This window comes from Capsella rubella, unplaced genomic scaffold (assembly GCF_000375325.1).
Source record: "Capsella rubella cultivar Monte Gargano unplaced genomic scaffold, Caprub1_0 scaffold_1, whole genome shotgun sequence".
NCBI lineage: Eukaryota > Viridiplantae > Streptophyta > Magnoliopsida > Brassicales > Brassicaceae > Capsella > Capsella rubella.
The window spans coordinates 18,282,035-18,305,408 of NW_006238923.1; the positions used below are offsets into that span (position 1 = coordinate 18,282,035).

Below are 23,374 nucleotides of genomic sequence, written 5' to 3' on the forward strand. Positions count from 1 at the left end.
AAGTATACAATAACCCTACAATAAAAGCTACCAAGGAGACTTCAAGACCATAATGTCACATGGGGGCCAATTTACCAAATGAACCAAAGAATATATATGCATGTAACTACTGCTTAACTTTTAAAAAGTAGTATGGGGCACGTGTCCCACCTAGACATGACCACGGTAACGATTAATGCGGTTATGGTTAATTAACCACCGGTTAACGGTTATAAATTTCTTTAACCGTAATCTTAACCATTTTATATGAGATTAAGACGGTTACGGTTATATACGGTTACAGTTAATTACGGTTACGGTTAAATACAATTACAGTTATTTGATTATTATTACAATGTTAAGATTGGAGGCAAAATTATATATTTTAACCTTTATAATAATAATAAAATAATATATGATTAAAAATAGTTTAGTATGAAATATTTTGATTACTTACAAGTTTAACTTATTGTATCGCTTTTAATAAGGTGAAAATCTTGTCCAAACATTATTCCATGTGTTTTTCATTCTATATAATTATAATTACAATTTATTTTAAAATTTTAAATAATCGGTTAATCGTGCGGTTAACCTTACGGTTTATAACGGTTAACCGGCGGTCTATTATGGTTACGGTTAATTAACGGTTACAGTTAGTATTCTTTTTTAACCGTAATTAATTTATTTATACGGTTAAAGGTTACAATTTTTAACCGTTTTAAACGGTTATGGTCCAGTTGCGGTTTATAAACGGTCCGGTTATGGTTAGAAATACGGTTAGCTTTTGGTCATGCCTAGTCCCACCCACTTAAGCCCTAGATCCGCCCCTAATTACAACTTTTTTTTTACTACTACTATATTATGATTAGTTTTTAAATATCTATATAATATATCTCCACAACATTAAATATAATTTCTTACATCGAACTTATCTTCTTCTTCTTTGTATATCAACTCCTCGTCAGACGACGAACATCGGTATTAAAATTGCCACCACCACTCCTCGATGCTAATTAATAAGAATCACATATCTTTGTTCTCCACTCTAAGACCACCACAAGATCTTCTCAATATAATGATTTCACAATAAGAAACGGAGAACTTGGAGCGTTTCCTCCGCTCAGATGATTGAGCTTCGTCTTTTATTGAATGAATTGTTGGTTATTGGAAATGATGGGTATTAAATAAAAACTGATTATGAAATATAAAATGTTGGAAATGATTGTATTGGAATTGTTGAGAAGTGTTGGGTTATGAATAAAATATGATTATGAGTGGTGGTTCGAATTGTTGGGTATTGGAATATGAAATCTGAATGAAATGGAAAAACATGGGTAATCTTGAAGCTTAACTGTGTATTTGAGTGCTATTCTCTCATCTTGAACACAAAAAGTTGTTTGATATAATGTTATTAGGAACAAAGCAGTTGGTAAAAAGAGAGAAAGTTTGTTGACGTCGTTGATTTCAATGTCTACGGCTTATACTTCGTCGGTTATGGAGATCTTCTGGTTCTGGTCATCACCATTTATGAGATTTCTGAATATTTAGGAAACTCTTCCTAAATGACGAAAAAAAAAAAAAAAAACTCTTCCTAAACTTCAAAGACGTCTTCCAAAACATTATCAAGTCCTTCGTAAATCTAAATCAGTGTTTAGATATTGAATATATATATATATATATATATAAAATAGTTGTTTTATAAAATTGTTTATGGTTTTTGTTTGAACAAAAGTAATCGATTCGTTTAGAGACTACGGAAAACAAGGAAGAGATGTTGAATAGTTGTTTTTATTGATCAAAGTCTCCAGTACACGCACAAGATTTTCTAGTTTTAATTTAGATTTTAGTATCTTGAATTATTTTACTATCTTGAATTTTTCTAGTTTTAGTTTAGATTTTAATATCGTGAACTAAATACAAAATCATCGTCGTCATTTTCTTCCTAAGATTATATTTTTAATAATATAATATGTTTATAGTTTTGTATAATAAAAGAATTCAAAAAAAATTATAGTTTTTAGGTTTTTAACAGTATAAAAAATTATATAAAAAAAAATTTGTATATTTTTTTTGGTCAAAAACGGTAAACGTCGGAGTCAAGACCGTTCAACGCCATAATCAGTTGACCGGTGTACCAGAATTTTATGTCTATAGTGTTGACTACATAACGTTGTATAGTTGATGCATGTGTTCATGCAATACATCTATTTCGTGTAGCTGTGTGTACAATATAATACTTGACATGTGTGACCATGCATTCTTATATAGTTGGTGTAGCCAACCATCTTTTTTCTTTATTAAAATACATCTGAATTTATAAAACAAAGAAAATTCATCATAAAACTCAACTTTACTACAAAAATATTAAAGAACGTAAGGATAAATACAATATATATGGTTGTATCAATTCATCATCTTATCTTTCCATTTTCTTCACTTGTTGTCTTATCCAAAATCTCTTGAAACAATGTCTTCTGTGAAATCCGTGTGTTAGTCTTGGTACTCACCTTTGAGACAATCGTGCACAAAAATCAGATTTTGTGGCCGATTCTCTTCTCCGAAGGCAACGACAAAGAATAACTAAAATAAATTTTCATGCGCGTTATTCAATCCCGAGGAAAAATACAAACTTTACAAATACGGTACAAACATGTTTTTGCATTAGATTTTTGATAAGCCAATTATACAAGCAACATGTAACTCTTTTTGAAAACTTCTTGTATTTTCTGCGATTGTGATTCTATTTCTCTCTTTCTCTATCTTTAATTTACCAAAAGAAGGAAGAAAAATAATCTTTCTCTTTATAATTAATACTAGCAATTGACCCGCGCTCCGCGCGGGAGGTCTATAATTTTGTTTCGTTGATTTTTCATTCATATTGTGATATTTTATTATTTTTTTAATTGATTTTCAAAAAATATTTTAATTATTTTTTCTTTAATTATTATCTTTCAATACTCAAATTTGGATTAAAAGCACTTGATTCAATTTATGAAATGTCATTTTTTTTCTTCTTTTTGATCATGTTATAAACTAATATTTCATTTTTTTCCTCTTTATAATTTTATATATACAATTACATAAATGTTGTTTTAGTCTAGCATAAATTTAAATTTTACTTCTATTCTAAAACTCAGTAACATATTTAAAATATTAAATTATGATCAATTTAAAAGGAAAGTTGAATTATATTATTACCACTAATAAAAAAATTAAAGTATTGTTTTCTTATTTTAACATTTCATTTTTTTCATAATTTATTTTTATTTATATAAACTTTCTATTAAATAAATAAGTAACATAAATATGCACTAAATGAATGTTTTAAATTTATTTTAATGTTTAAACAAAAATGGGCTTAGGTAGATGCTTATGTGGCATCATGAGAATAGAGAAAAAGCTAGCTTTATATATATAGATATAGTAATATGAATGATTATTAGAAACTTGTGAACCAAATGTTGGAACTCATTATAGTGAAATAGAAACATTGTAACTGTACGTAGCAAGCAAGTGTAACTTCAAAACCAACTCAAGATAGAAAATATAAATATTTGTACTAAGATTAGAGGACATAATTTTAATCATGATGTAAGAATACTGATTTTCGCAAGTTTCAAGAATTAATCTTGTTTTGGTACAAGGTCTCCTGTTAATACAAGAAATGTTTGTAATTTGCATACAAATGTGTTTGTTTTGTAGTTTCAAGATTTTCTCTTATCACAAATTATGTATACGGCTAGTTGTGTTTATGATGCTAACTACTTGAGAGAAATTAAAGAGACGTCACAAGAAGTTAATCTAAGAGCAACATTATCAAGAAGATCTTAATTTTTGATCTTAAGATTAATTTATTATTAAATTTAAAAATGTAAAATTTAAGAGTTATATTTTTGTTTTTAGTTTTGAAATGTCTTTATTGGTAGGATCTTAAGTTAGGGATCTTAGGAAAAAAAAATTAAAATTTGTAATTTTAGAAACTTTTATAATTATTGCAAATTTATAATTTTAAAACATATATGAAATACAATTTATAACATAAATAACATAAACCACAATAGTTTTAAACTTGATTTCTAGAAAATTCTGTCTATATATGCTTGACTAAATCCTTCTATAATTTTTTATGCATAGCTCGATCACGAAGTTGAGTTATAGTGGCTATCATATCGACAAGAAGTATTTCCATACATAAACTAACCCTTTAATAGTTCTTTTTGTATATTTGAGAATGAGTAAAAAACAACCCATCTTACCGTTTTTGTCAAATGTTTATTAGACCTTCCAAGAGTCTCAAGAAACCAAATTAGATTATAACTTTTTTTAAAAAAAACTTTTTATCTTGGATTGTATTGGTAGGTTGATACTGGCATAACAAGAAAAACATTTACAAAAATTTAAGACAATCTAAAATACATTAAATTAAAATGTCCCAAATAGTTCCAATGTTTTAATTTTTTAAATTAAAATATTAAAGCATGAAACAAGAAAATGGATTTTCGAAAAAATTAAAAGAAAAATGTTGAATAAGAACACATAACACACAAAAAAGCCTTCCACCAATCGTCCATTGACACATGTCGTATCTTAGCCATAATTTTAGATCTTAATTAAGATCCAGATCTTAGCATTAATCATCATTTACCATTTAAATTAAATAAAAAAATACCAAATATTAAGCTAAGAATGAGCTAAGATTCTATTGATAATGTTAGTTTAAGGTCTTAAAAGTAATGAAAGAACGTAAAGAAGAAAGAGATTGTCACATGGTTGCTTGACTTTGATGTCCTAAATAACGTCAACCACACATGTTAACTAAATTTTTATATATTCACACTTATCGACGATTAGTGATGTTTATGGTAAGCCAAAATGTTTGTAGACTTCCTTATATATCATCTTTATACAATTTTTAATTAATCATAATATAAGTGATTTTTCTAGAGTATTTTTGTGTTATTAGGGTCTTTTTGAGTGTTTTTAGGATTTAGAGTTATTTGGCATAGATTGAAGCAATTTGAAGTTTTTTTGGAGATATGAAGAACCTAGGCTGAATAAACGTATTCGGAGAATATATTTGATGTGAGTGTCGATCGACACTACACCTGGTATCGGTCGACACCAATATCTGACGTCAATTGGATTTCACGAGTAGTTGCAGTTATGAAGATTTGCAAATTTTATTTAGAAGTTTTTCTTATTTGCAATTAAGCCCAGTTCGTGGTTTAGACATAAATATTGAGTGTTATAAGGTTTTATGAGAAATGATGTTCTTTTCTAGTGCAAACTATTGAGAGATTGGCTTGAGAGCTTTCGGAGAGAAAGATCAGAACTCCATGTAGAGAGAAGATTTTGAACTCCTTTGTTTCTCTTTCTTATTTCTTAATTCAGATTATTCAGATCATGATGCTTTTTACTTTGATTATGTCTAAGTAGTTTTTTTTAGGGTTATGAATTCTCATTAGGGATCTCATGACTTGTTATGTAAATTTGTTAGATTAAGATTCATTATTTTTGTTCTTCGCCATAAGTTGTTCTTAATGCTAGTTTTAGATTGATCATCTAAAATCTAAATCTTAGGATAATTTGTTTGACATGAGAGTGTGATTAATTACCTAAAAGAACCTAATGTGAACAAAATACTTATTCGCAAAGAGATTTGGTTTAGGAATTTTGTGAATAAATCGAACTTGAACTGTAATGCTATTTAATCCCTTAGAATTTGCAAAGAGAATTGAAAATTATAGTTTTTGATTTAGATAATCATCGAATTTTACTTTTGTATTTCGAGTTAAAAACCCGTGTTTAATATGAATCCTAATTTATAAATTTATTTTATTTGACTGATTTCTTGAAAATCCTTGAATCTAGCTTTTATATATTTCGTGGAACTAAAACCTCTTTTTTTAATATTGCTTGCTATTTTAATTTGAAAATCTATTTTGTTTAACTTAATTTAATACCTATATATTTATTGTGTAAAATTTAAATATATGTGGATTCAATCTCTAAGTATTAAAATGGTCTCTTAACTAAGATAGTAGCTCATGAAAAATCTGAGCGAATTACTTCTCTAATCTAGTTTTGAGGTTTTGGAAAATTTTGTAGTCGGGTCCAATTTGATTTATATACAAGATATGACCAATCTTGCAAAAAAAAATGGCCAATTGGCCAAATCTGGCCGAACCCATTGACCGTGTTTTCATTTTTTTTTTCTTCTTGATTTAGTAGTGATAACCTAATTAGAAAACACTTGTCTATAAGATTACAAGATTTGACCGTCTTATAAGTATTGTAAACCAGTTGTAGAACCGATTGTATCAAAATGAGACCGGACCAACTCATGATCACAATTACATGCAACTCCTGATCACAAGATTTTTAGCAGTTATAATATTCTAGTGTTTGGTACAAAAACAAAAATATTATAGTGTTTTTAACCAAAATCATATATAGTAGTGCCATTTTTATATTTTCAATGTAAGCTGTATATTTTTTTTTAAGTTGTTTCTTATTACTATAGCTATTAGTCTATCTTAGTAATATTAATCCGGAAGTATTTTTATATAACTTACCTAAGATCTAAACACAATTTCATCACAAAACCGTTGCAAGAAAAAAAAAAGTTCACTACATTTAAACGATCGTGATCATGAGAGATGTAATTATATAAGTTCTAAATTGCAAATTAGAAAGAAAAAAAATCAATTTCATTCGACATCACATTTGTTTATGTCCGATGTATAAACAAACAAACGTGATGTCGAATGAAATTGTTTGTTTGTTTTTTTTTTTCTAATTTGCAATTTAGATCTTAATTAGACCAACTCCACAATAACAACTTTATCAAAGGTAGTTGGAAATTTATTCAAAGTATCATGATATATGTACTTCTATACAGAGGAAATTTAGTTCACCTATCATCTGGTGCCTTGCTTATGTTTCTGGATATTTGGTACGAGTTAGAAGCCATTTAGAATAAATTCGGGTTAAATCGATATATTGTTAAGATAAAGGTGTGGTTTTTCTAGAGCTTACCTTGTTATGTGTATATATAGGCGTGTATGTGATTAATAAGAACATAACGTTTCCCAATCTGTTCTTAGACCCTTCGAAGCAAGGTAAATTCACTTGAATTTTTTTCTGTAAAACTTCACTCATTTGTCACCCTCTTGACATTTAGTCTGTCTTACTTTAAGGTTCAACGTCATTTTGAAGAACTACCACCTGGGGCTTTCCAGAAGCTACGTGAATCATTAACGGTGTAAGTCTTTGCTTCATCAAGTAAATTTTCATGAGTTATATACTGAAACTAATATATACTGATTATTCGTAGCATACGGTTTCGCACCTCATATTCGATTTTGACAGCTATCTATGGATGGGATAATCTGCTTTCTCTTGTCGATGGTAATTATGCTTTCATCACATGGACAACATACGAAAGCTGCCGTAAGAATTAGCCTAAAAGCCAAACCACTAAGCTTGGGTAATGGCATTAACTCGACCACATTTGAGACATCAAAAAACCGCATTAGGCTACGAAATGACCAAATCTACTACTACAGTGATATCGGCATTGGAACACCAAACCAAAACTTCATAGTCATTTTCGATACGGGAAGTGCGGATTTATGGGTACCGGGTACAAATTGGCCTCGTGATGAAGGACTTCCCACATATGATTCAGGGAATAGCCTAACTCACATAAATAATGGTATGGAATCTTTAATAAGGTTTTTCTTATTTATTTTTATTTTTTTAACAACTAAGTTTTTCTTAAGTTATATCCTCATTCCCTACGGTAAGGAGTATGGAAGTTGATCAATTTCTTTTTATTTTTCATTAACAAAAGTTTATAATCTAAGTGTCAATTTTACAGATAACCCCGAACCCGCAGAAATCAGTTATGATCTATATAAGATTGCTGGTCTCCTTAATACTGATGATGTCACCGTTGGTGATATGATTGTTAAAAGACAAGTAAGAATAGTTAAGGATTTTGTATCGGACGATTTTGAAAAATGAAAATTTGTTTAATTTACTTTAAGAGCTTCAGTAATCAGTGTTTTGCTATCTTTAGACTTTCATAGCGGCAGACGGAGAAATAAAAGATGGAGGAGGTTTTCTTGGATTACAAGCTTTCGATGGTATTTTCGGGCTGGCATTCCAATCGAATTCTGTGAGGAATATAGTTCCGGTTTGGTAAGTATTCATGTTTCTCATCTTCATTTCTTTAATATGCATAATTCCCTCTATTTCAAAATATTAGATGTTTACGACTTTTATTTTGGTTTCATATTATAAGATGTTTTGCATATTAATTTAAATGTATTTATAATAATTTGTGACCACTTTTATTCTACAATTTATTCATGATTAGTTGAATCTTTTTTTAACTAAATATAAGTGATATTATTTCTAATAAAATTATTTACATATGCACACTTTTACTTTTACAAGTAACTCAAGAGTAAATAATTATAATTTTTTTTGATTTTTTTATAATTAAAACTCTGAATATTATTTAGTTAATATTTTGTCATTAACTATTGTAATTATATATATATTAACACTCATATTAAATATTTTAATATCAACCACCAACTAAGTTTTATATCACAACACCTAGGTATAACATGGTAGCTCAAGATCTTGTTCAAGACAAAGTTTTCTCAATTTGGTTAAAATACTACAACCCACATGATAAAGACGGTGGAGCTATCATTTTTGGCGGATTTGACATGGCGCACTTCACAGGCGAGCACACGTATACTCCCATCACCAACAAACACTATTGGGAGTTTAAGATGGAGGAAGTACTCATCGGAGGGAGGAGAACTGGGCATTGCATCGAAGGCTGTTCTGTCATGCCTGACTCCGGCACTTTCGACGTGAAAGGTCCAGCGATAAGAATTTGTATTGAATATTGCTTGTTACACATTTGAGAACTAACAAACTTGTTGTTCTTTGATCCAGTCTATAATTAAGGAAATTAATGAAGCTATTGGGGCGGATGGTGATGGGAAGGTGGACTGTGAGATGGTTCCTTCGATGCCAGAAGTTTCCTTCACCATTGGTGAAAGAGTTTTTTCTCTTTCCACGAGAGATGTATAGATTTTCAATTAGTTTATCTGAGTATTTTTTTAGTATATGTAATTTTGTTTTTCTCTTTTTTTTTTTGGACACAAAAGCGAATTTAATGAATTTTTTTTTTCTTTCAGTATATACGTTTTTGGGGTGATGGAACGGAAGAGTGCTCAAGCAATTTCGTGGCCAATGCCGGGGATAATGATGATTATCATGAAGATAATCTTTGGTAATAATAATTTTTGTAACTCTTATTACTGATTGGTATGATGTAATAAAGTAGACCTTAAATGGTTTGAACTACACGAATGCAGGATTTTGGGAGTGGTCTTCATGAGACGAGTCCATACGATATTCGATTTCCAAAATGAAAGAATCGGGTTTGCCGATGCCGTACAATCAGGGTAGTTTCTCGGATAAGTTATGTTGATGATCTCGTGTCGGAAAGAGAGGGTGAGAGAGTGTTTGTGCTTTACAAGTTTAATGTTAGCTAGTGTTTTTAAGTTCAATGCTTTGGATTTATGATGTGTCTTCTTAAACGTTCCGTTTGAATAGAATAAAAACTAGCCACTTATAGAGTTATTTTCGATATTTATTACCAAAATTAATGAGATGATTCCATATAAGATAACACACTGATTAATATAATCGTAATGACTAATGAGCAATATAGTATACTCAATTACTCAGTATTGACTATAGTACTATAAACGGTGATGATTTCGGCCACATGAAGATTTCCTCTCCTGTCCTTGACGTTGTTGATTGATATAATCCAACGGTGGAGATTGACACAACTATTCCCCACGTTAAAAAAGAAAAAATGTAAAAGAGAAAGTAAAACCAGCAAGAGTAGTTAGTTGATAACTTGTATCCACTCATTGGATTAAAATGTAACTTGTGCAATCTAACGAAGAAGGGTAAGAAATGTTCAATCCGTACCTAGTTTATTTCCTTGTCTTTCGCTGTATTCTTATAAGTTATAACTAGATGCACTGCATATATTTATATTATACACGCGCTATCTTTGTCACCAAATATGATTAAATTTCCCACCATCAAAAGAAATTAACCTTCACTGTCTTTAACTCTTTATGTAAAAGATATATGTCAACATATTATAAGTTAACTAGGCCAACACTTCCATGATTTTTCCTATCATCATATCTCAATTTACTATAATAAAATAATTGATTTCCTACCGCTACTAGTTTAGTAAGAAAATGGTAGAAAGCAAATATTTCATTTCGTTTTTCTATGCAAATATTGGAAAGACACTGACGGTAGACAATCATAAATGGTAACATTAAGTTCATATATATGAAATAGTTCAACCATCACCGAAATAACACTGCTTTAGTTAAATATAATTATGTTTTATTATGAAATTAACTAAGCAGAATTTACGGTTGAATAATTTTTGTTTACCCAATGTTGATCTCAGCTAATGGCTATTCTCATCTTTAAAAAGAAAGACATGAAGTTTCCATCATATAGAACTTTACTTTTGAAATTCAAAATGAAATCTTAAACGAAATTTTAAAAAACGTGATCATTATAAGATCAAATGTGTTACAAATTAAGCAAGATAGTTCATAAAACATAGAGCATGCATAATACAATAAAGCTAAATTCTTTCAGACTAGCCACATAAGGGATATGAAGGATATATATATATATCCGATAGAGTCATAGAGACTCGGATCCTATACTTCCCTGTTTGAACTACTTCCCTGGTTTCTTACATATCGTATTACCTCCGCTTTGCGGGGTAGTTGGGTTTAAGATTGGCACATGGTATTATATAAACCAAGATTTCATTAAGGATGTATCAATGGTTCCGGAAGTTGGAAGTTAGCCTTACTTGAACCTGATTTAGTGTTTGATTGGATGTCATCCATACGTCTCATTTAAATATAAATGAATGGCCTAATTTCATAACTTTACGAGACCACGTTATGGATCCTTAAACTTCCCTGTTTGAACTACTTAAAACCTGAAAAAGTAAAATTAAATCGAAATAAATGGTCTAAACGCTAAACAAATTATAACGTTAAAAAAGAGGAAGAGAAAAAGTTGTACGAGCTAGCTCTTCTTGCAAGTGGAACAATATTGTTGACCAAATAAACGAAAGAAAAATCATGATGAGTTAGAGAACGAAAAAAAAGAAGTGAAAATTAAAATAAAAAAGGTGTACGAGCTCTTGCATGTTGATTTGTTGACCATAGAAAAAAGGGAATCTCACGCATAAACAACTTTTTCGGGGTTCATGCTAAATTTCATGCTCCTCGACCGGCTATATATATACACACAATAATATCGAACAACTCCATACGAAAAAAAATATGGAAACCTTTCCGAAAAAAATTGTTTTGGTAAAGCTCTTTTTAATAGTAGTAATGATGATAGTTAGGGTAGAATCAAGTACTACTACTACTCTTCACAGAGTAGGTGGCGGACGATACACTTGGAACCCCAACGTTAACTTCTCAGACTGGGCCAACCACGAACGCTTCTACTCCGGCGAATGGCTCTGTCAGTAACAAGATTTTCGCTTCTTCTATTTGTTTTTTTCCAACTTACTGCGTTTTAACTTTACATATAAGTATAATATAATTTTAGTTTTAAATTAATTTTTCATCTAAAATTGGCAGATTTTGGGTTCGATCCAACTAGTCACAACGTCCTTGAAGTAAACAAGAGTAGCTACGAGCAATGCATAGACACTGATTTCATATCCAACGTGACACGAGGAGGACGAGATGTATTCCAACTCCTTCAGCCAAAGCCTTATTACTTCATTTGTGGTAAAGGTTATTGCGACCAAGGCATGAAGCTCGCCGTTAACGTCCTTCCTCAACCGTCTACAACCTCAAACTCCATTACTCTCATATCCTCATCCGCTTTCTCTTTCGCTGCTGTGTCCATTCTGGCTTTAATGTGAACTAGTTTTATAATGTTATAAGCTAGTGTTTTTAAGCTAATTGCTTGGTTTTGTGATGTATCTTTTAAGTGATACATGCTGTTAACATTTCGTTTGAATAAAAATCGTAGCTTCAAGACGATTCATTTTCGATTTTTTTTTAAGGTTGAAATTACCAAGATGAGATGATTACTTTAGATAATACATTGAATACTAGTTCATTTTTTAATATATGTATTATAATATCTTTTTGAAATTTAACTCTTTCTTTCTTTATTTAAGTATCAGAATTATCTTTTATATATGAAATTTTCTTATAGTTATCTCTTTAATTTTAAAATTTATTAGAGCAAAACTTTTTATTATAAATAAAAATCTCTAAATCGATAAAATTATTACAGATTATGTTTAATGTTTTTAGTATGAACAAGTATAAGTTTTTTTTTTTATAATAGGTTTAGAACTTTACTTTCTTTTTTAAAAATAAATTTAAAATTGAAACGTGTCAACATCTTATCAAGCACGTTAATGACTAACTTTAAAAATTATACTTTATATAATAAGATTTTACTTTATTTTAGATTAGTAATAAAAGTAAATAACATAGAATTTATCCAGTAATCTTCGCAAGTAAGACAGACGAAACATACTATTTGTATGCACTCCTATAAACATGGAAACGTTTTTCTCATATTTACAATATTTTATGGAAAACCTATAACTAACTATTAGATTAAATTATCATTTGGATTTCTGAAATTTGTTTATTTCCCTTTTTCCAAGACAAAACAAGTACAGTAAAACCTCTATAAATTAATACTCGATAAATTAATAATTTCTATAAATTAATAAATTTATTCGGTCCCAAGGTGAGACTAGTGTAATTTTAGACACATTTCGATAAAATAATAAGATAATAATTTTTTTGAAAATTCTTTGTAAATATATGGTCCCGTCAATATTATAAATTAATAATTAGGTAAAAATTTTAAAATATATGTATATATTGACACATTAGTTTTTGTTAGAGTTTATTTCTAATATTTTACTATGTCAGAAATTGTTAGCATTATCTTTCAAGATATAATAATAATTATTTTCTTTGTAATTGATTATATAAAATTTTAATTATCACGATTAAATTTTATTTTTAAATATTTTTTTGAAAAAACTTTTCAAATTAAGAAAATCTCTCTATAAATTAATAATTATTAAATTTATCGATAAATTAAAACATGTATAAATTAATAGATTTTCATGTTCCCAACATTATTAATTTATATAGGTTTTACTGTATTTTAAAGAAAACAATACACCCAGTACCTGGGTTATTTATAGAGACAGGACCGATTTAGCTCACATCAAAGTAAAACCTGACCAAAATAATTCCTAGGTTCCGTCTAACCCTAATCATGACAGTGGAGAAGCATAACCCTAATCATGATGATGAGTGTCTTAGATCTAAATCCTGGTCCGATCTCCCTCAAGTTCTCTTGATATCGGTGTTCGAACGCTTAAGCTTTACTAATTACCAACGAGCTAAATCCGTGTGTTGGTCTTGGTACTCAGCTTCGACACAATCCGTGCCCAAAAATCAGATCCCGTGGCTGGTTCTCTTTCCCGAAGACGACGACAAGAACGATAACTTTTCATGCACCGTATTCAACCCCGAAGAAAAACACAAACTCTACAAAACGCAAGATCTTGGTATGGAATTCGCAAAGAGTGTTTGTATGGCAACCTATGGAAGCTGGCTACTAATGCGAGATCCTCGACGAGATCCTCTGTATAATTTCCACATTGTGAATCTCTTTACCCACGAAAGGATCGATCTACCTTGTGTAGAGTTATTGTGGAAAGACTATGAATTAAGCATTGCAAGTGACAAAAGAATGAGGTACAGAGGTATTAGCTTACGATCACCTGTGTTTTGGGTTGACGAGAAAACCAAAGATTATCTAGTTGCTTGGGGACTTAGAGATTGGTGTGTAGTTTACGCCAAGAAAGGAGATACCTCGTGGAACCAAATCCCACAAACTCCGGATTGTTACCACATGGTTTACAAGGATCACAATCTTTACTTCTTGAGCTATTTTTATGGTGTTTTCAAAATATTTGATTTCTCTGGAGAGATTGTAAAACAAACATTCCAATCTTGTTTTCCTGTGGAGACATTTCAGTTTGGTAGACAAATCCGTCTACCAAGTAATTCATGGAGCGTTTGTGCCACACAACTTGTAGTCACCGTAGCAGGTAATGTACTCAAGGTTGAAAAATGCTGGAGAGCTAGGGATAGATCGTGGTCCTTCCGGCTTTACAAGGTTTATTCATCAGGAGGATTCATCAAGAAACGAGAACGGATTCATTCCTTGGACGACGACGAGTTTATGCTTTTCGATCAAGGCATCACTGTGCTCGCCAATAACACTCATGATGGAGGATTCATTAGAAGAAATTGCATCTATTTCAATGCTGCTTGTCATGGAAAGAAGAATACTAATGATACCTGCTTTATCTTCAATCTCGAGACACAGGAGACAAAGGAGCTACACACATTATTTGATACTTCTCCAATTCAATTCTCTAGAGCTCAATGGTTCTTACCAAGTTTCACAAAACGTACATGATGTTGGTCTCAACAATGTTGTAGCTTTTTTTTTTTTTCTTTCTACTTCCTTCATTCAATAATTTAAGATGATCCCGTACGTTACGTGCAAGTTTATCATATATAGAAAAAAGTTCATCATCTAGGTTAAAATCATCATATATAAATTTCAAAATGAAACCTTGAACGTAATTGTATAAAATGAAACATTCAAAACAAACACTAAACATCGACGTTAATTTTTGTTAAAATAGTAAACTTATATTAAAAAAACGATAATAGATGAATTCATAAGTTCAACAGTAATAAGCAACCAAACAAGTATCAAATCGGACCATACTACTGTATTCTCTTCTCTTTGAATCGTCAGTAGTGTCTAAATAGGATAGGGCTAATGTTTTTGTAACTCTTATTCAGCAAAAGAAAAGAGAAGAAAATCTTATTTATTACCTATATAGTATAGATACTGCCACTGAGCTTAGGTTGTAAGAATTGGAGGCATGTAATCAGATTTAACACCAAGGATACGGGCTTTTGTGTCAGGAAAGAATTCACATCCAGGAAGCTCAGTGATGTTCCCTTCACTAGCAATTCCGATCGGGTAACGAAGTAGATGACCGGGAAGATCATGTTCAAGTGACTCGCTTGAGTAAAGATCCCAATACTTATCAGCAACACGGTTAACCTTCTGGATACATTCTTGGCTCGATGGATCGAGGAAGGTCTCATCGAGCATTCCTAAATGTTCATACCATAGCGACATGCGGAATCCATGGATTTGACCTCGAGCTGGCTGTCTTGTTGAGAGATGATATGGCTGATAGCCTCCCATTGCTATCTCTGAGTCTCTTGCACCATCCATTGACCTCTGGTTGATATTGGCTGATCCGATTATAATGTACTCATCGTCAACTGCAAAAATTAGATGTTGAATCATTTGGTTCATATAAATGATCATAAATTCTGAAACTGTTGATGATACTCTTACCTATCATCATTTTAGTGTGAACATAGATCATGAAGCGGCGTGCTTCTTGTGCTCGGATATAGTCAGTGTCTGGTTCAGGTTTCTCTGAAGGCTGATACTCTCCATCTTTCTTGACTTCTCGGTTCCCGAGACAGAAGAATGTCAGATAATCTCGTGGATCCTCTCCCTCGAGTCCCTTTTCTCTAAGTGCCTTGATTACATCTTTGTACATCATCTCCATTGTTCTTTTCTGCCAATCTAATATAGCTTGGACTGATCCACTCTCAGGAATCCCTTCAGGCCACATTGGAACAACAACATAAACCTTAAACTTCTCTCCCGCTTTGATCTTGCTAACAATCTTTAAAGATAGCTCCTTTGGAATCAAATGCAGAGCATTGATTTCTTCGGGTTTGATTCCATCCGCGCTCCAAGCAAATGAGCTTCCAAGGAAGTACTGGTTTTCGATGTAGATGAAATCTTTAGCTCGTCTAATCGCGTGAATGTAAGCATCTTGGATACTCCTGTCAATTATATTATCTTTTCCGCTCACAAGACCTGCTTCCGCTGCAGCTTCAGGGGAGTCAGGAAATCCAGCAGCTGCTCCACCATCAATAGATCTAAACAACTGAACATTCCACACATCGTGATCCTCTGGGAACAAAACAGGAGAAGGCGGGATGATAATATCACCAAGCTCTCTCATTTTAACCAAAATATCTTTACCGCCCTGTCTGTTCCATCTCTGCTCAAAATTATACAAGACATCCCAAGCAATAGGTCCTTCAAGACGACAGTGAATGTCATGCCATGGCTCTCTAGGACCGCCTTTAGTTATCGTAGCGCCAGTGAAATTTGGTTGATGGAAGTCATCGTGATGGGCAGTATCCAACGTTCTAAACAAGGAGTGAAACGGAGTGTCATACCTTCCATCACAAAGATCAAGACCACCAACAAAACTCACAATTCTTCTGGATCTTGATCCCCCACTCGGCATTTCACTGTCTACAACCACAATCTTTTGGTGATGAGTGAACATAGTTGAGATTTGCAAGTTTTGGACAATGCTTCCACCATCATCAGGGTTACGAGGACACAAAATACAGTTCACGTCGGTTCCTCTGAAAAAATTCTCAGTTTCTTCATCATGAGTGGCCATAAGTCCATCTTTTTTCAGTAAATCAACTGATGTTCTGTCATCCCAAACAAGCAAAATTACCTTAACACCTTCACTAGCTTTCTTCTTGAGTAGCTCACCAATGGTCACATCTCCTCCTTGTTTCGGTCTCCTCGAGTCCCTCACCAAAGAAATCTCAGTGTAAACAGACCAACCAGTAATGTAAATCAAGTGTTTCGCATTAGTAATCGCATCAAAAATATCCTCCCAGCATCGATGTGCCTCATAGTTTTTCCCTCCCGCAAGAGGGATTTTCGGGACAAAGTTTCCAGGAATATGAGCATCTTGATACAGAGAAACTTTGCAGCCTTTTCTCTGAGAGAAGAATGTGTAAGGAACTCCTGGAAACTTAGCACTTTTGATACCTCGATTCCAGTTTTTATCCTTTTCAACACCGAAATATTGGAGTTTCACATGGATCTTTGATCCTCCAGCAATGGGGTTTTTCTCATTATCTAAGATCTCAACCCATCTATCAACTTCTTCTCCATGCAAAATATCTTCCACAGGAACATAACCTCTTCCGATCAATGTCGCGCCAATCGGATTAGCGTCTTTAACTGTGAATATAACATGTTTAGCCATGTGACCACAGTAAATATGAAAAGATTCATACCACTTTGGGTTTTTTGGTTCCTTTGATATCTTCCTAGTTCGTCCAACTCTCGCTTTCTCTAGATCGATTGTAGCGTAAAGCTGAGTTTCTCCTTTGCCAACACCGATGGTTTCTTCAACATTTGCTAGAATCTGGAATGATTAAACAGAACACTGGAAGAGATGAAGGGAAGTTTTACTAGTATCTTAATTTAATTTATTAGATGAGTGAAAAAAAAATGACATACCGATCCTAAGAAACCTGATCTACCTCCTTCAGCATTGAGACGATCAACTTCATAAATTGTTGCGTGCAATCTTCCATGTAACAAAAACTCGTCCATTTTTCTCCACCTGTAACATCATATAACATATTAGTAACAATCATACATTAGATTAGCAAAGTATGAAACACCCCTAAGAATATATTTTAAGCAAATCAATGTGTAAAAGTCATTAACCGTAATCAGAATAGATGAAATGTGATCAAAACAAGAATACTAGAAACCTGTGATCACCAAGATCAATGTAAGAAACAAGATTTGCAGAGGAGAGGAAGAAAAAGAAAAAAGAAACTACCTACAAAATTCTGAGAGAGATGGGGGAAGCTGGTTTGGAACAATTCAGTATTTGATCCGCGAAGGAAGCTGCTTTGTGTGTGGAGGAGCTGCTGAATGTTTCTGTGATATTAATAGAAGATGAAGCAAAAAAAAGAAACGAGTTTTACTAAAAACACTGGCTGTGAGTTTAAGACATTGATGCCTAATACGTGTCCAAATCCAGATTAAGTGATGACTAAACTCGCTCTAGTGATTAGAAAAATTCTTTTTTATTTTTTTTTAAAACCAAAAAATAGATTGAAATTTAGTTATTGCATAATTTACGCAACATACACATAAGAAATCACATTTCCAGGTGAATGTACATTGTATATGGATCTTCTGTGGTAGTATTTTAAAGAATAATTCAGTTTTAATCAGTTCGTTTAACTTTCGATTTATTTCCAGTCTGGTTTTGATTGGAATTCATTTACTAGTTTGGACCAAACAAATTTACCGAACATAACTGCCTAATGTAATTAGAAAAAAAAAAAAAAAACAGAGAGAGAGTAAAAGGTAAAAATTCTTACTTTGGCCACAAGGTTGTCCGAATCTCTCTCCCAGCTTCACATTTTCCACCAATTTAGCGGTTCAATCTAATCCTCAAACCTCAGCCAAAAAGCTGACGAGCAAACGCGCGTGACACTCTTTTCCAGAAATGGGGAAGAGACCGCCGATTCCACCAGATATCGAAAACGGACCACCACCACCAGCGCGACCACAGTTTCGCCCGCCCATTCCCGTGCCATGGGTTGCGTGGCTCGTGCCTCTCATTTTAGCAGCCAACTTCATCACATTCGCTACCACCATGTATGTGAACGATTGCCCTGCGAGATCAGATGAGTGCATCTTGTTTGATGTCCTTGGAAGGCTTTCGTTTCAACCGATCAAAGAGAACATGCTTCTCGGTCCTTCTATTCCCACGTAAGGACATGTTGATTCAACAATGTGTTATTTTTTTTTCCCCGGGTTTGATGGATGATTCTTGTTGAATTCAGGCTGAGAAAACTCGGAGCTCTCGAAAGGAGACTTGTGGAGGAAGGTGAGAAATGGCGTCTCATCTCATGCATATGGCTTCACGGTGGTTTCCTTCACTTGCTGGCTAACATGATCAGCCTAATGTGTATCGGAATGCGCCTTGAACAAGAATTCGGATTCCGTAAGACCCTTTAAAACCCTCTATTATCCGTCATCAAGACTGCTTTGATCTGATTTAAGAGTTTGGTGAGATTACAGTGAGAATAGGAGCTCTGTATATGATCTCCGGGCTTGGAGGAAGCCTGATGTCTTGCTTAACAGATTCCCAAGGAGAACGGGTATCAGTCGGAGCATCTGGTGCGCTATTCGGATTACTCGGTGCAATGCTCTCAGAGCTGATCACAAACTGGACAATCTACGAAAACAAGGTAAAAAGATTTTCTAGTTTCGACTTCATATTTCCGAGACAATGAAATATTTCTGGTGCATTATTGAAAGCTGATCTTAATCAATTTTTTTTTGTAGTGTACTGCACTTATGACATTAATCCTGATCATTGTTCTGAATCTAAGCGTCGGATTCTTACCACGTGTGGACAATTCTGCTCATTTTGGAGGATTCCTAGCTGGTTTCTTCCTTGGGTTTGTCATTCTTCTCCGTCCGCAGTATGGTTACGTGAACCCCAAATACATTCCTTCTGGTTATGACATGAAACACAAGAAATCAAAACACAAGTGTTATCAACACATCTTGAGGTTTACATCTCTAGCCATCCTTCTTGCAGGGTAAGTTCACAAAAGATTCAATGAACCATAATAGATGAAAAAGTAGTTGAATCTTCCATCAACACTCAAACAAAATTCCCAATGTTGTGAAATATTTCATATTCTGGTCAGTAATAATTGAAACTTTCCTTGAAATTTCTGCAGATTCGGTGCGGGATATAGTAAGCTTCTCAGAGAACATACCATACAAAGCATGCCACTCAGAGAATTCAATTAGCAGCTTGTAGACCAGTGACACATTCTCTGGAAAAAAGACTATTACACACAATCCCAAGGTTTTCCGTGTTTAACACAAATATCAACATCGGAAAGATTATACATTCGACAAGTACATAATTCGAAAAGTACATAACATATGTATCTGTTGTCTAATGGCTGTTGTAAACTATATATCTGTATAAAAGCATATATTACACTGTAGGAAACATTTTTTACATATCTAGTTTAATTTTGTGGCAAAGTAGGAACACAATCAGTAATGTATTCTTAGATCTCACATGAATCAGATCGACCAAACATTGCATATCGGTTGTTTGCAACATTTTCATACAAAAAGTCCCTCACAAACCTGCAACATGTCAAAAGAACATTTGTTTATTAAGATCAATCACTCGACGCGTAGACACTACCGCTATTTTATCCTTAATGGAGAACTTACAGAGGCGCAAACTGAAAGAAGAATGCAAGCTGTGGAAATGGTAAGTCAATATAGTTCATGATCTTCAACACCGCTTCTGACTTTATGTAAGAACTGCAGAGAAGAAAAACACATACCACTCTCACTTGATGGCCTATAAAGTTTTTATTTTTCCCGGTTCATATCAAAACACAATATGTACCTATCTTTTTCGACAAGTACCACACTCGATATATCATCAGGAGCTCTTCCTGATCGCATTAACAGTTTCTTTCCCGCTTCGCTCTGTAACGCTTCAAACCTTATGCTCCTGAAAACAATTCCATAAAACAGTTCTTTAGACACCCTCCAGTGAAAAGACTGAAACTTTTAATACGAAGTTGAATAATAAAAAACAAGACTAACCTGTTTCGATCATGGTCTTTAACAAATTTCACACCTCCATTACAAAGATTGCAAACACCTATGTAATATGAATCAAAATATTAACCTTTCAGATGTGATAAAAACTTATATAGTTTATATCCGTTGAGATATGTATAAAACTTAGCATAATGCGAAATTTAATTTTAACCTAAACATTACAAATTAAACTTTTACTAAACGGAGATTACCGTCGAACAACATGATGGGCCTCTTGTCTTCTTCGAAAAAACTTGAAGTTTCCTTAACCCAATCTACTGAATCGCGACGAAAGGTGCGTTGGTTAGAAGAAGCAGAAACTCTCAGTCTAACTTGCGCACGCGACGGAACAGTGAATCGCCCGAAACTCGCCGGAACAACGATCGCCATCTCAAACGCAGAAACGGTAAACTTCTCCGGTGAGCCACTAATTTTGGAACTAGCTTTGATTTTTATTCCCACAGTAATGCCGTTTTCGTAAATAAGAGTCATCTTAGGGGTAAATATTTGCCACGTCATTGAAACGTAGCCAACCACGTCATCAGAATGTAGCCAACCAAAGATTAAAACCACGTCATTAAAGCGCAGCCACTAAAGGATTTTAAACCGGTTATAATTTTGTAAACCGGGTTTCCTAATATGGAAAACCGATCTTAAAGAAAACGCTCTTTGGAGAAATCGTGCCTTAAAGCTGATGCTGAGAGAGAGAGACCCTTCTTCTCCACTGCAACGCTTTGAGAATTAAGACAACGTTCGTCTCTTCGATCTAAATAATACTTCGGCGTGAATTGGAAAAATTCGGAGGTTTCAAGATGGGTTGGATCGGAGAGACCGTAGATTCTATCAAATCTATTCAGATCCGTCAGCTTTTCACTCAAGCGATCAGTCTAGGTCCGTTTCTTCGTTCGTCTTCTGTGTTTCGTCTCGTTGAACTCAATTTGGGTTTATGTGAAGCTAAATCGATTAATTGGTGTTTAGGGTTCGTTAATATATGAATATTTATAAATAAAGTTGAAATCTTTATAGAAAATCAGAGACCTCTTTGGTTATTAGACTTGGTGAAGTCGATGGTGTTTCATTAGATCGTTTACTTTGAAATTTGAGTCTAATTCTTAATAGATTACTAGTTTTTACATGCGAATTTGAAGTATACACTGTGTTGAGGGGAAATGTGGTAACTGTTATTGTTAAAGTTTGTGTTTTTTCGTTTTTGGTTCTGAGCTAATAAGATTAGAGGTGGTTCTGAGCTAACAAGATGGTTTACTGGTGGTTGAATTAGTTTGTTTTCAATATGAGTTGTATGAAAAAAATTGTGGCATAAGTAAATGATTCATTGTTCTGTGTTGAAATCTGGTAGGAATGATTGTTACATCTGCTTTGATCATATGGAAAGCTTTGATGTGTGTCACTGGAAGTGAATCTCCTGTGGTGGTTGTTCTTTCTGGAAGTATGGAACCTGGTTTTAAGAGGGTAATTTGACTTAGCTTTGTTCTCTCTTTGTGGATGAATAAGTCACTAATAATCTATCTTTGATGTTTGTTAACTCAAAATTATAACGAATGTGATATCTTATAGGGTGATATATTGTTCTTGCACATGAGTAAGGACCCGATTCGAGCAGGCGAAATTGTTGTTTTCAATGTTGATGTAAGTTCCCCTATTTTGGTCTCATTTGCGCTTTCATTGATGTTGTGTCTGTCTCCTTACTGTTTTTTTTTTGCTTCATGCTTCTCCTCAGGGTCGTGACATTCCCATTGTCCATCGTGTCATTAAGGTAACGTATTTCTAGACTCTCGTAGCACGTATACTGTAAATACTCTATTGAAAACCCTGCTGATTCTTGGTGTTCATCACATTATAGGTTCACGAGAGGGAAAATACCGGAGAAGTTGATGTTCTGACAAAAGGTACGGGTTTTATTGATTTGAAAATTCACCTTTTAGAATGTAAATAGTTTTTTATAGTGTTACTCATTTCGGCACACATTCACATTTCAATATATGTTTTCCAGGTGACAATAACTATGGAGATGACAGACTTCTGTATGCTGAAGGCCAGCTTTGGCTAAATCGACATCATATAATGGGTCGTGCTGTCGGGTAATTAACTTCAGCCACAAACTCTCAATGCCTGAGCAATGTTTAAATCGAAGCTCTTTTGTTACTCATAGTTTCTTTACCACTTTATTTTGTGTGATTAAGGTTCTTGCCTTATGTTGGATGGGTGACTATTATCATGACAGAAAAGCCTATCATCAAGGTACATTCTCATTCTATAATCCAATCCAAATTTCTACCTCTCTTTTTTTCGGTTTTCTCACTGTGACATTTGGATCTTCTCTATTTGCAGTATATTCTCATAGGTGCATTGGGTTTACTCGTTATAACGTCCAAGGATTGAGTCTTTTGGAAAGGAATGAACTCTACAAAACCCTTTTATTAAAGACTTGTTATTTCAATGGAAAAAGAAAGAAACAAATCTAAAGACTCGTTTTTGTGGTTTAGATAAACAGTAGAATCAGAAGCTAATTTTTACTCGTGGAGAAATGAGTTTACCCCCAAATCGAGATTCGTTATCCTATGAATGAACTGTCTTGCTTTGTAAAACTCATATCAAGATTCGAAAAATAAGTACTAAG

The 23,374-nt window shown here is 33.1% G+C and overlaps 7 protein-coding genes across 9 annotated transcripts; 5 read left to right on the forward strand and 2 right to left on the reverse strand.

The window, feature by feature from the left end:
- The first annotated feature begins 7,356 nt into the window (after positions 1 to 7,356).
- LOC17900186 (cardosin-E) lies at positions 7,357 to 9,477 on the forward strand. The gene is made up of 7 exons (XM_006305911.2): positions 7,357 to 7,696; positions 7,862 to 7,962; positions 8,063 to 8,184; positions 8,612 to 8,873; positions 8,959 to 9,066; positions 9,204 to 9,298; positions 9,384 to 9,477. Exons 1-7 carry the CDS (start codon positions 7,357 to 7,359, stop codon positions 9,475 to 9,477), a joined length of 1,122 nt encoding a protein of 373 aa, XP_006305973.2.
- A 1,937-nt stretch (positions 9,478 to 11,414) lies between these two features.
- Positions 11,415 to 12,013, forward strand: LOC17899820 (lamin-like protein). The gene is made up of 2 exons (XM_006303703.2): positions 11,415 to 11,604; positions 11,724 to 12,013. The coding sequence occupies exons 1-2, from the start codon at positions 11,415 to 11,417 to the stop codon at positions 12,011 to 12,013; spliced, it is 480 nt and encodes a 159-aa protein (XP_006303765.2).
- A 1,391-nt stretch (positions 12,014 to 13,404) lies between these two features.
- LOC17897821 (putative F-box protein At4g22170) lies at positions 13,405 to 14,619 on the forward strand. Its single transcript, XM_006306075.1, has one exon. It carries the CDS (start codon positions 13,405 to 13,407, stop codon positions 14,617 to 14,619), a length of 1,215 nt encoding a protein of 404 aa, XP_006306137.1.
- Positions 14,620 to 14,884: 265 nt separating this feature from the next.
- LOC17896648 (phospholipase D alpha 2) lies at positions 14,885 to 18,553 on the reverse strand. 3 transcript variants are annotated; one of them, XM_023790278.1, is made up of 5 exons: positions 18,465 to 18,553; positions 17,919 to 18,015; positions 17,584 to 17,689; positions 15,586 to 17,488; positions 14,885 to 15,509 (listed from the first exon to the last, which is right to left on the reverse strand). In XM_023790278.1, exons 3-5 carry the CDS (start codon positions 17,677 to 17,679, stop codon positions 15,076 to 15,078), a joined length of 2,433 nt encoding a protein of 810 aa, XP_023646046.1. In that variant the 5' UTR covers positions 17,680 to 17,689; positions 17,919 to 18,015; positions 18,465 to 18,553; the 3' UTR covers positions 14,885 to 15,075. The 3 variants fall into 3 exon arrangements, with proteins under 3 accessions (XP_023646046.1, XP_023646045.1, XP_006306783.2); XM_023790277.1 differs by having other exon boundaries at positions 17,915 to 18,015; XM_006306721.2 differs by lacking the exon at positions 17,919 to 18,015 and having other exon boundaries at positions 18,465 to 18,541.
- LOC17897456 (RHOMBOID-like protein 5) lies at positions 18,492 to 19,936 on the forward strand. Its single transcript, XM_006304825.2, has 5 exons — positions 18,492 to 18,858; positions 18,933 to 19,093; positions 19,171 to 19,340; positions 19,438 to 19,697; positions 19,842 to 19,936. Exons 1-5 carry the CDS (start codon positions 18,593 to 18,595, stop codon positions 19,912 to 19,914), a joined length of 930 nt encoding a protein of 309 aa, XP_006304887.1. The 5' UTR covers positions 18,492 to 18,592; the 3' UTR covers positions 19,915 to 19,936.
- Positions 19,937 to 20,057: 121 nt separating this feature from the next.
- Positions 20,058 to 21,171, reverse strand: LOC17899966 (DCC family protein At1g52590, chloroplastic). Its single transcript, XM_023790279.1, has 5 exons — positions 20,949 to 21,171; positions 20,740 to 20,797; positions 20,537 to 20,644; positions 20,356 to 20,448; positions 20,058 to 20,265 (listed from the first exon to the last, which is right to left on the reverse strand). The coding sequence occupies exons 1-5, from the start codon at positions 21,124 to 21,126 to the stop codon at positions 20,184 to 20,186; spliced, it is 519 nt and encodes a 172-aa protein (XP_023646047.1). The 5' UTR covers positions 21,127 to 21,171; the 3' UTR covers positions 20,058 to 20,183.
- A 242-nt stretch (positions 21,172 to 21,413) lies between these two features.
- LOC17896784 (signal peptidase complex catalytic subunit SEC11C) lies at positions 21,414 to 23,273 on the forward strand. Its single transcript, XM_006305628.2, has 8 exons — positions 21,414 to 21,627; positions 22,094 to 22,206; positions 22,312 to 22,383; positions 22,475 to 22,510; positions 22,598 to 22,643; positions 22,748 to 22,835; positions 22,938 to 22,995; positions 23,086 to 23,273. The coding sequence occupies exons 1-8, from the start codon at positions 21,549 to 21,551 to the stop codon at positions 23,134 to 23,136; spliced, it is 543 nt and encodes a 180-aa protein (XP_006305690.1). The 5' UTR covers positions 21,414 to 21,548; the 3' UTR covers positions 23,137 to 23,273.
- The last annotated feature ends 101 nt before the right edge of the window (positions 23,274 to 23,374 follow it).